Raw genomic sequence first — 12,223 nt, 5'->3', positions numbered from 1 at the left:
GATGGAGTCTCACTGTGTCGCCCAGGCCAGAGTGCAGTGGCGCGATCTTAGCTCACTGCAACCTCCGCCTCCCTCTTGCCTCAGTCTCCCGAGTAACTGGGATTACAGGCACCCACCACCACCCCCGGCTAATTTTTGTATTTTTAGTAGAGACGGAGTTTTATCATGTTGGCCAGGCTGGTCTTGAACTCCCAACCTCAACTGATCTGCCCGCCTCGGCCTACCTAAGTGCTGGGATTACAGGTGTGAGCCACCACGCCCGGCCTCTTTTTCTCTTTTTTCTTTTGGTGCATATACTCTGATACCTAATTCTTCAGCTTCTTTGTGATGACACAGGATGCATCTGAGGTTCTCAGTTTCCTCTGTTAATACTGTAACACCGCATTCCCCCAGTGTCTGTCCCCTTCTCCCTGGCACACACCACTATCTGGGCTTTGCAAATATGATCCAATGGCTGTGTGGCCTTCTGGGCCTCAGTGCACCCGGCGTGGTCATCAGTAGTGAGGACCCTGTGAGATCCTGCCTCCCGTGCTCTGACCCAGCACTGCCCCTCCTGTGGACCCCAGCCCCAGCCCTGAGAGGCGGCAGCCAGGGTCAGAGGTCAAGAGCCAGGACTCGAACCAGAGGGCCTGGATCCAGTCCCAACTCTGCTGTCCACTTCTGTGTGACCTTGGGCAAGTCACTGCACCTCCCTGGGCCTAATACATCATCCTTCGTGTGAAACTCTTGCAGTCTGATGCGTTTTGACATTCCGATATTAGAAACATAGTAATAGATAGTATAGGTTTTATAATATCTTAGTGGTCTTGAAACATGGGAATTTCTAGAATGAAATGTTTGGATAGTCACGAGTGGGATCAATAAAAGCTTTACTTTCATGTGGCTGGGTGAGGTGGCTCGCGCCGGTAATCCCAGCACTTTGGGAGGCCAAGGCGGGTGGATCACCTGAGGCCAGGAGTTCGAGACCAGCCTGGCCAACATGGCAAAACCCCGTCTCTACTAAAAATACAAAAAATTAGCCAAGCGTGTTGATGCGTGCCTGTAATCCCAGCTACTTGTGAGGCTGAGGCAGGAGAATCACTTGAACCCGGCAGGCGGAGGTTGCAGTGAGCCGAGATCACGCCTCTGCACTCCAGGCTGGGCGACAGAGCGAGACTCCATCTCAAAATAAATAAATAAATAAATAAAATAGCTTTACATGAGTTCTGATCGGGTTTTGCCGCCAAGTGGGATTTGGTGTCAAAGTTTGGAAAAATCTGATTGTTAGGGCCTTAAGAATTTTGGAATTGCAGGTATCAAATAGGGACTGGTAATAGTGCCCATCTCACAGGGCAGTTTGGAGGATTAAAAGAGTTATTACCCACAAAATGTTTACAACAGTGTCTGGCACCAAAGATGTGTTCAATGTGTCTTAGTTGCTGGTATTAGTATTTTCATTTTGTGTATTTATTTATTTATTTTGGGGACGGGATCTCCCTCTGTCACGCAGGCTGGAGCACAGTGGCACGATCACAGTTCACTGCAGCCTTGGCCTCCTGGGCTCAGGCGATCCTCCCATCTTAGCCTTCTGAGTGGCTGGGACCACAGGTGCATGCCATCACACAGGGCTAATTTTCGTATTTGTCTGTGGAGACAGGGGTCTTGCTTTGTTGACCAGGATTGTCTTCAGCTCCTGAGCTCAAGGGATCCTCCCACCTCGGCCTCCCAAAGTGCTGGGATTACTGGTGTGAGCCACCATGCCCAGCCTTATTTTTTTCATTTCTAAAACTATGTATAGTGGCCGGGCACGGTGGTTCACGCCTGTAATTTCCCAGCACTTTGGGAGGCCAAGGCAGGCAGATCACTTCAGATTGGGAGTTCAAGAACAGTCTGGCCAACATGGGGAAACCCCGTCTCTACTAAAAATACAAAATTGGCTGGGCACAGTGGCTCACGCCTGTAATCCCAGCACTTTGGGAGGCCGAGGCGGGTGGATCACGAGGTCAGGAGTTCAAGACCAGCCTGGCCAACATGGTGAAACCCCATCTCTACTAAAAATACAAAAATTAGCCAGGCGTGGTGGCACGCCCCTGTAATCCCAGCTACTTGGGAGACTGAGGCAGGAGAATCGCTAGAACCTGGAAGGCGGAGGTTACAGTGAGCCGAGATTGTACAACTGCACTCCAGCCTGGGTGACAGAGCAAGACTCTGGCTCAAAAATAAAATAAAATAAAATAATGTATCACTGGCATGGAATAAAATATCCTCTTTTTAAGTGTTGTTTGGGGAGTCCTAACAGTCGCTTTCCGTCCTGTAACCACCACGCCAATGTAGCACCTTTCAATCACCCCAGAAAGCTCTCTCATGCCCTTCCCTGTCTGCCCCAGATACCTCACCCGCCCACACACGCAGAGACGCCCACTTAGAACACCCAGAGCATGGTGTGGACGGATCCACCGCACCAGCTCCTTTGTGTTCGGCGTCTTTTGCTCAGTGTAACCCCCTAGAGATTCATCCAGAGGGTCATCAGTAGCCAGGTCCCTTTCATGGCTGAGCTGAGAGATTCATCCAGGGGGTCACAGTAGCCAGGTCCCTTTCATGGCTGAGCCGCAGCATCCTTCACACGGCCACACCTCGCAGTGTTTGTCCATTCACCTGCTGAGGAACATTTGGGATGTCTCCAGCTTAGGCAGTCCTGAGAAAAAAATGCTGTGAACACCCACATAGAAGCCGTTGCGTGGACATCTGCCTTCATTTCTCTTGAGGAAATACCCAGGAATGGAACAGCCGGGTCGGATGGCCACTCCAGTTTTAACTTTTTTTTCAAAAGTTTTTTCCTCTTCAATCCCAAAATTCTTGGTTTTATATTTCTTTTTAAATTCTTTTTGTAGAGACAAGGTCTCCCAATGTTGCCCAGATTGGTCTCAAGCTTCTGGGCTCAGGTGATCCTCTCACCTTGGCCTGCCAAAGTGCTGGGATTACAGGCATAAGCCACTGTGCCTGGCCCCCAAAATTCTTTTTTTTTTTTTTTCTAGACAGAGTCTCACTCTGTCACCCAGGCTGGAGTGCGGTGACACAATCTCAGCTCACTGCAACCTCTGCCTCCCAGGTTCAAGCGATTCTTCTGCCTCAGCCTCCCAAGTAGCTGGGATTACAGGCATGTGCCACCACGCCTGGCTAATTTTTGTATTTTTAGTAGAGACGGGGTTTCACCATGTTGGCCAGGCTGGTCTCGAACTCCTGACCTCAGGTGATCCACCCACTGCAGCCTCCCAAAGTGCTGGCATTACAGGCGTTAGCCACCATGCCTGGCCGTCCCCAAAATTCTTGAATCCAGTTTTAAATTTCTAAGTAACTATCTTTTTTTCTCTTTTTTTCATTTTCTTGTTTGTTCATTTTTCTTTTCTTTTCTTTTTTTTTTTTTGACAGGGTATTACTTCATTGCCCAGGCTGGAGTGAAGTGGCGTGATCAGGGCTCACTGCAGCCTTCACTTTCCAGGCTCACGCAATCCTCCCACCTCAGCCTCCCTAGTAGCTGGGACAACAGGCACATGCCACCACGCCTGGCTAATTTATTTTATTTTATTTTATTTTTATTTTTGTAGAGATGGGGTCTATGTTCTGATGCCCAGTCTGATCTTGATCTCCTGGGTTCAAGTGATCTGCCCACCTCAGCCTCCCAAAGTGCTGGGATTACAGGCATGAGCCACCCCTGTGCTTGGTCCCCCAAAATTCTTGAATCCAGTTTTTTTGTTTGTTTCTACATGGAGTCTTGCTCTGTTGCCCAGGCAGGAGTGCAGTGGCACTATCTCGACTCACTGCAAACTCCGCCTCCTGGGTTCAAGTGATTCTCGTGCCTCAGCCTCCCGAGTAGCTGGGATTACACGCACCACCACACCTGGCTAATTTTTGTATTTTTAGTAGAGACAGGGTTTCACCATGTTGGCCAGGCTGGTCTCAAACTCCTGACCTCAAGTGATCCACCTGCCTCGGCCTCCCAAAGTGCTGAGATTACAGGCGTGAGCCACCACACCCAGCCTTGACTCCAGTTTTAACTTTATAAGAAACTCATCAAACCATGTTGCAATATAGGTCGTACCGTCACAGCACAGCACGGGAGATCCAGCCACACGGCCCCACCTGCGCCCGGGACCTTGGTGATCCCCCCACGGTCCCCGTCAGTATCTCCGTGACTGATCCGTGTCTCCCTCTCCCCAGGTGATCCGGACGGACACATTCAAGCACCTGCGGCACCTGGAGATTCTGCAGCTGAGCAAGAACCTCGTGCGCAAGATCGAGGTGGGCGCCTTCAACGGGCTGCCCAGCCTCAACACGCTGGAGCTTTTTGACAACCGGCTGACCACGGTGCCCACGCAGGCCTTCGAGTACCTGTCCAAGCTGCGGGAGCTCTGGCTGCGGAACAACCCCATCGAGAGCATCCCCTCCTACGCCTTCAACCGCGTGCCCTCGCTGCGGCGCCTGGACCTGGGCGAGCTCAAGCGGCTGGAGTACATCTCGGAGGCGGCCTTCGAGGGGCTGGTCAACCTGCGCTACCTCAACCTGGGCATGTGCAACCTCAAGGACATCCCCAACCTGACGGCCCTGGTGCGCCTGGAGGAGCTGGAGCTGTCGGGCAACCGGCTGGACCTGATCCGCCCGGGCTCCTTCCAGGGTCTCACCAGCCTGCGCAAGCTGTGGCTCATGCACGCCCAGGTAGCCACCATCGAGCGCAACGCCTTCGACGACCTCAAGTCGCTGGAGGAGCTCAACCTGTCCCACAACAACCTGATGTCGCTGCCCCACGACCTCTTCACGCCCCTGCACCGCCTCGAGCGCGTGCACCTCAACCACAACCCCTGGCATTGCAACTGCGACGTGCTCTGGCTGAGCTGGTGGCTCAAGGAGACGGTGCCCAGCAACACGACGTGCTGCGCCCGCTGTCATGCGCCCGCCGGCCTCAAGGGGCGCTACATTGGGGAGCTGGACCAGTCGCATTTCACCTGCTATGCGCCCGTCATCGTGGAGCCGCCCACGGACCTCAACGTCACCGAGGGCATGGCTGCCGAGCTCAAATGCCGCACGGGCACCTCCATGACCTCCGTCAACTGGCTGACGCCCAACGGCACCCTCATGACCCACGGCTCCTACCGCGTGCGCATCTCCGTCCTGCATGACGGCACGCTTAACTTCACCAATGTCACCGTGCAGGACACGGGCCAGTATACGTGCATGGTGACGAACTCAGCCGGCAACACCACCGCCTCGGCCACGCTCAACGTCTCGGCCGTGGACCCCGTGGCGGCCGGGGGCACCGGCAGCGGCGGGGGCGGCCCTGGGGGCAGTGGTGGTGTTGGAGGGGGCAGTGGCGGCTACACCTACTTCACCACGGTGACCGTGGAGACCCTGGAGACGCAGCCCGGAGAGGAGGCCCTGCAGCCGCGGGGGACGGAGAAGGAACCGCCAGGGCCCACGACGGACGGTGTCTGGGGCGGGGGCCGGCCTGGGGACGCGGCCGGCCCTGCCTCGTCTTCTACCACGGCACCCGCCCCGCGCTCCTCGCGGCCCACAGAGAAGGCGTTCACGGTGCCCATCACGGATGTGACGGAGAACGCCCTCAAGGACCTGGACGACGTCATGAAGACCACCAAAATCATCATCGGCTGCTTCGTGGCCATCACGTTCATGGCCGCGGTGATGCTCGTGGCCTTCTACAAGCTGCGCAAGCAGCACCAGCTCCACAAGCACCACGGGCCCACGCGCACCGTGGAGATCATCAACGTGGAGGACGAGCTGCCCGCCGCCTCGGCCGTGTCCGTGGCCGCCGCGGCCGCCGTGGCCAGTGGGGGTGGTGTGGGTGGGGACAGCCACCTGGCCCTGCCCGCCCTGGAGCGAGACCACCTCAACCACCACCACTACGTGGCTGCCGCCTTCAAGGCGCACTACAGCAGCAACCCCAGCGGCGGGGGCTGCGGGGGCAAAGGCCCGCCTGGCCTCAACTCCATCCACGAACCTCTGCTCTTCAAGAGCGGCTCCAAGGAGAACGTGCAAGAGACGCAGATCTGAGGCGGCAGGGCCGGGCGGGCGAGGGGCGTGGAGCCCCCCCACCCAGGTCCCAGCCCGGGCGCAGCCTGACCGGGACCCCTCCCTCCTACAGCCCAGCCCACCTTCTGGGACCACGCAGGGAATTGGGGAGAGGTGGCTTCCAGCCCCATCTGGGGCTCGGACCCCCAGTGAGGACAGGGTGGGGCTCCAGGAGCGGAGTCTCTGGGATCCTCGCCTCACCCCCGCCAATCCCCAGTGACGGGAGGGGACGTGGGACCCAGGAGAAGTGGCCTGAGTTCTCCGCGTTTCCTCCTCGCTCTCCCACCAAGCGTTCCGTTCCCGACTCGCCGCCTTCCAGGGGAGAGAGGAGCTTTCTCCAGGGGTGTCCTTTCCCCTCGGCCCCAAACACCTTCCTTTTACGGTTCAGTTTTTGCAGTTTGACGCCCGTCCCTCCCTCCCACTCCTCCGCCCTCAAAACTGAAGAGATGGACACGTCGCCAGAGCTCCCGTCCCAGCGCCCGGCTCTGCTCCCGGCCGGCGGTCCCTGTCGTCGGCGCGGGGGGGGGAGCCTCCACCCGCCCCAGCCCCACCTGCCCCACAGACACTTTTGATACTGAAGGGAGGTTTGCGTCAACGACTACCTGCTCTGTAATTACTTTAAAAAAAAAACATGGAAAAAGTAAAAAAATATTTTTTTTGGTCATGAAAGCACGGAGGAGAGAAAACAAAGTGAATGTGGGTGGGGGCGGAAGGAGAGGCAGCCTCGCAGCTTCGTCGGGAGGGTGGGCACGGGGCACCTCCGGGTGGTCTTAGGCCCCTCAGCCTTCACCCTGGAGACCCCAGAGAAGGTCTGATTCCCTCTCTTCCTAAACTCCTCCCCCAGCACCGCCACACCACACCCAAACCCAGGCGGAGACTTAGAACAAAGGAAATCTATCGTCCCACAGTTCTGGAGGCTGGAAGGAGGGCCACGCTCTCTCTGAAACCTGGGGGTACCTCAGGGGCGCTTCCTGCCTCGCCAGCTTCTGGTGGCCCTAGGCTGTCCTGGCTGGTGGCTGTATCACATCACCCCAGTCTTCCAGTGCCTGCCCCTGTAGCCTCTCATCTCTTCCCTGTGTGTGTGTCTGTCTGTGTCCAACTCCCCCTCTTTATTTTTTTTTTAATTGAGATGGAGTTTCATTCTTGTCGCCCAGGCTGGAGTGCAATGGTGTGATCTCAGCTCACTGCAACCTCTGCTTCCCAGCTTCAAGCGATTCTCCTGCCTCAGCCTCCCAAGTAACTGGGATCACAGGCATGCGCCACCAGGCCTGGCTAATTTTTGTATTTTTAGTCGTGACGGGGTTTCACCACGTTGGCCAGGCTGGTTTCGAACTCCTAACCTCAGGTGATCCACTCACCTCAGCCTCTCAAAGTGCTCAGATTACAGGCATGAGCCACCACGCCTGACCGTTTTCTTTGTTTGTTTCTTTGTTTTTGAGACAGAGTCTTGCTCTGCTGTCCAGGCTGGAGTGCAGTGGCACAATTTCAGCTCACTGAAGCCTCTGCCTCCCAGGTTCAAGCAAATCTCCTCCCTCAGCCCCCTGAGTAGCTAGGATTACACGCGACTACCACCACACCCAGCTAATTTTTGTATTTTTAGTAGAGACGGGGTTTCACCATGTTGGCCAGGCTGGTCTCGAACTTCTGACCTCAAGTGATCCACCTGCCTCAGCCTCCCAAAGTGCTGGGACTATAGGCGTGAGGCACTGCAGCCTGCCTAACCTCCCCTCTTACAAGGACAGAGGTCAGACTGGACCAGGAGCCTCCACCTCCAGTATAACCTCAGCTCCATCCTTGGCAAAAACCCAATTCCCAAATAAGGTCCCATTCTGAGGCCCTGGAGGTCAGGACTTCTGCGCTTCCCTTTCTGGGTGACAATTCAACCCACAACAGGGCCCAATCCAGAGTGTGTGTCTCCACTGCAGACCCCCTCAAGGCTGCTCCAGAGGAGGGGGTGCTGAAGGGGAGGGAGGCCAAGTGGGAGGCTGGGGCTGCGGCCTCTGGGGCACAGCAGCTGTATTTCTGGCCGGTTCAGTGGGAGGCTGGAGGGCTGGATCAGGTGGGCCTGGGGTGGCACGGGCACCACAGTGCCACCCAGAAGGGCAGGAACAGAGCCCTGGGAGGGCAGGGAGCAAACCCCAAGCGGGCCTGGTTGGGGGGTTGCTGGCACAGTGGGCACCTGTTGGGTGGGTTGGGGGAGGGGGTGATGATGTCTCTTGGGGGGTCAAGGTGCCTGAGTTGCAGCCCCTGGAGGGCTGGGGCTGGCCAGGGCTGCCATCTCACGCTGCTGGGGGAGGCAGAGGGAGTGACAGAGCCATGCAGGGCCTTCCAGTGCTTTCCCACGCTGAGGTGGCTTCGGGGACACAGCCCTGAGGACACAGGCCTGCGCCCAGCCCCCTTCTCCCCTCATAGTGGCCCAGCCTGTACCCCGTACACGGCAGCTATGGGCACTATGGGGACACTCAGGCCCCAGCAGGAGTCAGAAGGTAGAGATGGCGGGAGGCCCACCACTTCCATGAGGTGCCTGGCCCCTGCCCCCTTCCTGGCTCTGTCTACACCCAGGCATCTTATCTCTCCCACACCCGGGGCTCCTGGCTCTGGAAGCCAATTCCTCCCTTATCAGCAGCGGCAGCCTTTGGGTGCCGCGTCGGGGTCTTGGCCCCTCTCTGTCTGCCTGCGTCCATCTCCTCTCTCCTCCTGTCAACTTGGGGCTCTCGCCACCCAGTGCCTGCCCCCGCCCCCACCCCATGCTCCCGTTCATGCTCTCTTTCTCTCCAGCCTCCTTCCAGCGCCAATCCTGGTTGCCATGGAAACACTGCAGCGGGTACCAGGTGGTGGCTGGGGGCAGGGAGCCTGCGCCGCCGCAGCCTGCGCCATTTCCGATGCCAGGCACCCTCAAGGCACAGAGGCTGGGGCTCATGTTGGGGGCACTTGGCCTCTCCAGGCCTCGAAGGCTTCTCCTGGGCTGATGCGAGCTGGGGAACGGGAGGGACGGACGTGGGAGTGAGAACATCACACTGGAGGCAGCTGGTGGCACGATGGGGGACAGAGTGAAAGGTGGCAAGTCAAGGTGAACTGAAGGATGATCAGAGCGGAGGGAGGCTGTGGACGGGAGCGGAGGCTGCGGGAAGGGGACCCGTGCCGCGCAGCAGGGCTAGGGAGGTTGGACCCATTGAGGCAAGGGCACATTGAGGAGAAGCCACAACCAGGGCTCCCGCTGCCTCTGGGAGGGCTAGGGGCACGGCCAGGCTGAAGCCTCCCTCAGACCTTAGCCGCCTGAGGACAAGGAGGAGAGGTGAGCACAAGGGGACAGACAGAGCCCAGAGTCCCTGTCACCATCTTTTCTCCCAACCCAAAGCAAGAGCAGTTTCCATGACAACCTGGCCGGCCAGAGAGGAGGCAGGGGACTGCAGAGGAAACTTTCCACATCAGCAGGGAGAAAGAGGGTGTGCTGCAGGGGAAAGGGGGGCACGCAAGGCTCCCAGAACCCCTGGTCATCATGTTCACTGTGCTGCACCCGGGAAAGTGGACAGAGCACAGGGAAGGGTTCTCCCGCCTCCACTCCCGCAGGCCCACGCCCCCACGCTGGGCCTGTGGGGAAGGGGGAAGACTGAGCCCAGAGGCTCAAGGGTCAGATGTCCAAAGAGCAGCGGCTGCCCAGGCCTTGTGCAGGGGGCAGCGAGCAGCCCAGGGAGCCGGACCCCAGACACCGCACTCAGGGCCATGGCCGACAGGGGCCCGTGGAGGGTGGGCGTGGTGGGCTATGGCCGCCTCGGTGAGTCCCTGACCATCCTTGGCCTCCTTCCCCAAACCCCTTCCTAAAGCTCCCAAGACTCTCTGCCCTCCACAAACACTTTTTTCTGTCTCTATCTGCCCCTGGCTGTGTCTCTGGGTCTGCCCACCGCACCCCCACCCCAGGTCTCTGTCCTCTCCGTCTCTGTCTCCCTTCTTTCTGGGCCTCTGTCCACCCCACTGCGTCTCTGCCCTGCCCCCATCTCTGTCTCCCTCCCCCGCAATCTGAGTCTGTCCCCACCTCCTCTCTCTCTGGGTCTCTGTCCCCACGTCCTCTCTCTCTGGGTCTCTGTCCCCACGTCCTCTCTCTCTGGGTCTCTGTCCCCACCTCCTCTCTCTCTGGGTCTCTGTCCCCACGTCCTCTCTCTCTGGGTCTCTGTCCCCACCTCCTCTCTCTCTGGGTCTCTGTCCCCCTCTCTCTGGATCTCTAGCCCTCTCCTTTCCCTCTCCCCAGGACAGTCCCTCGTCTCCCACCTCTTGGCTCATGGACCAGAACTTGGCCTAGAACTTGTTTTTGTCTGGAATCGTGACCCAGGACGAATGGCAGGGAGCGTGCCCCCTTCCCTGCAGCTCCAGAACCTTGCTGCCCTTGGGGAAAGGTCAGTGACCTTGCCATGGGAGAGTGGAGCTCCCTGAAGCTCCTGTCCTGGCTCTCTTAGCCACTGTGTGATCTCAGGGGTTCCCTGACCCTCTCTGGGCCTTGGTTCAAGCAAATGTGAAACAGGACGAACCCATTCATCTCATTTCGCCTCCCAGGTCAGGGAGAAGAAGGGCAGCCCTCAGTAGACTCGGAGGGAACCTTGGGGAGAAGAGGCCCAATACCTCTCCAAGACCCTCCGCCCTCTTTCCCCTCTCCCAGGCGCCCTGATCTGGTTGTGGAAGTGGCCCATCCCAAAATAATCCATGAATCTGGGGCACAAATCCTGCGCCATGCCAATCTCCTGGTAAGCCCTACCCCTTCTGTCTTGGTCTCACCCCACCCTGAAGTGGATATCCTTCCCTGACCTCAAGCCTCCCCTCCTTCATCCACCCCAGGTGGGGTCCCCCTCAGCTCTAAGTGACCAGACCACAGAGCGGCAGCTCTTGGAGGCCTCACAGCACTGGGACCACGCCGTGTTTGTGGCCCGAGGGGCCCTGTGGGGCACTGAGGACATCAGGAGATTGGATGCAGCTGGGGGCCTCCGGGTGAGGCCTGCTGGGCTCCCCAGGAACCAGGGGAGGCCTGCAAAGACCCCATTCCCCCTAACCCGGGCTCTTGCTTCCAGAGCCTTCGTGTCACCATGGCCACACACCCCGATGGCTTCCGGCTTGAGGGACCCCTGGCTGCAGCCCACAGCCCTGGGCCTTGCACTGTGCTCTACGAAGGCCCTGTTCGTGGGCTCTGCCCCTTTGCCCCCCGAAATTCCAACACCATGGCGGCGGCTGCCCTGGCTGCCCCCAGCCTGGGCTTCGATGGGGTGATTGGGGTGCTTGTGGCTGATATCAGGTGAGCAAAGCTAAGCAGGGTGTTGGGCTGAGTCCAGGCTCTCCAGACTGACTGCCCCTCTTGTCCCAGCCTCACTGACATGCACGTGGTGGATGTAGAGCTGAGCGGACCCCGGGGCCCCACCGGCCGAAGCTTTGCTGTGCACACCCACAGAGAGAACCCTGCCGAGCCAGGCGCGGTCACCGGCTCCGCCACCGTCACGGCCTTCTGGCGGAGCCTCCTGGGTGCGGCCAGGCCCCTCTCCCCCGGCCCTGGGCTCCTGTGTTCTGCAGAGCTTGGGGGTCCCGGGCTCTCACTAGTTCTGCAGTTCTGGTTCTGTATTTGTTGACCTTTCTTTCTGACCTTTATTTCCTTAACCTCTCTCCATGACTTTGAATCCTGGCACTGTAGATGTCTCCATTTCTGTCCGCGTCCCCTCTCTGAGTCTCTGTGCCCGCCTCTGATCCAGACTCTCTCTCTGTCCACCCCCAGGGCTCTGTCCCGCTGTCTCCGGGTCTTCCTCCACCGCCCCCCTGCCCTGTCCCCTCCTCCCACCACTGCCTCCCCCAGGCGTCTGTCTCCTCATCTCTCCTCTGTCTCATTCGCTCATTCCCCTCTCTCCCCGCAGCCTGCTGCCAGCTCCCCTCCAGGCCGGGGATCCATCTCTGCTGAGAAGCCTCCTCCCTCCCGAGACAAGATCATCTGCCTGGCCTCTCACCACCACCATCCCACCCCTGCCCTGCCCCACTTCCCCAGGGTCTCCCTTCTGACTCAGTAAAGATCACCGCTGCCTCCCCCCGCACCGCCTGGCGTCTCTGATCCCTCTTTCCCTTGTGTGACGTCACGCTGCGTCTGCGCACCGCGCATGACGCCATCGCCGGGGGCAAGCACCCATGAGAGCGCGGC

The 12,223-nt window shown here is 58.5% G+C and overlaps 2 protein-coding genes across 8 annotated transcripts in view; both read left to right on the top strand.

The window, feature by feature from the left end:
• LRRC4B (leucine rich repeat containing 4B) overlaps positions 1–6,733 on the top strand; it is a 51,382-nt gene extending 44,649 nt beyond the window's left edge. For 3 of the 4 annotated variants that reach the window (XM_055370187.2, XM_055370188.2, XM_055370186.2), the window contains one exon: positions 4,198–6,732. In XM_055370187.2, the coding sequence (XP_055226162.1) occupies positions 4,198–6,042 (1,845 nt within the window). In that variant the 3' untranslated portion in view covers positions 6,043–6,732. Of the gene's footprint in view, positions 1–4,197 lie in introns of all 4 variants that reach the window. The other variant, XM_055370189.2, reaches the window with a different exon arrangement.
• A 2,190-nt stretch (positions 6,734–8,923) lies between these two features.
• Positions 8,924–12,119, top strand: ASPDH (aspartate dehydrogenase domain containing). Of its 4 annotated transcripts, XM_055370192.1 has the most exons (7): positions 9,694–9,835; positions 10,307–10,451; positions 10,712–10,796; positions 10,888–11,037; positions 11,118–11,338; positions 11,408–11,562; positions 11,946–12,119. In XM_055370192.1, the coding sequence occupies exons 1-7, from the start codon at positions 9,784–9,786 to the stop codon at positions 11,987–11,989; spliced, it is 852 nt and encodes a 283-aa protein (XP_055226167.1). In that variant the 5' UTR covers positions 9,694–9,783; the 3' UTR covers positions 11,990–12,119. The 4 variants fall into 4 exon arrangements, with proteins under 4 accessions (XP_055226170.1, XP_055226169.1, XP_055226167.1 ...); XM_055370194.2 differs by lacking the exons at positions 9,694–9,835; positions 10,307–10,451 and adding an exon at positions 8,967–9,130; XM_055370193.1 differs by lacking the exon at positions 10,888–11,037 and having other exon boundaries at positions 9,733–9,835.
• Positions 12,120–12,223: the final 104 nt, after the last annotated feature.

Source organism: Gorilla gorilla, chromosome 20 (assembly GCF_029281585.2).
Source record: "Gorilla gorilla gorilla isolate KB3781 chromosome 20, NHGRI_mGorGor1-v2.1_pri, whole genome shotgun sequence".
NCBI classification, from domain to species: Eukaryota; Metazoa; Chordata; class Mammalia; order Primates; family Hominidae; genus Gorilla; species Gorilla gorilla.
The sequence above is the reverse complement of the archived record's forward strand: the minus strand, read 5'-3'. Positions and strand labels throughout refer to the sequence as shown.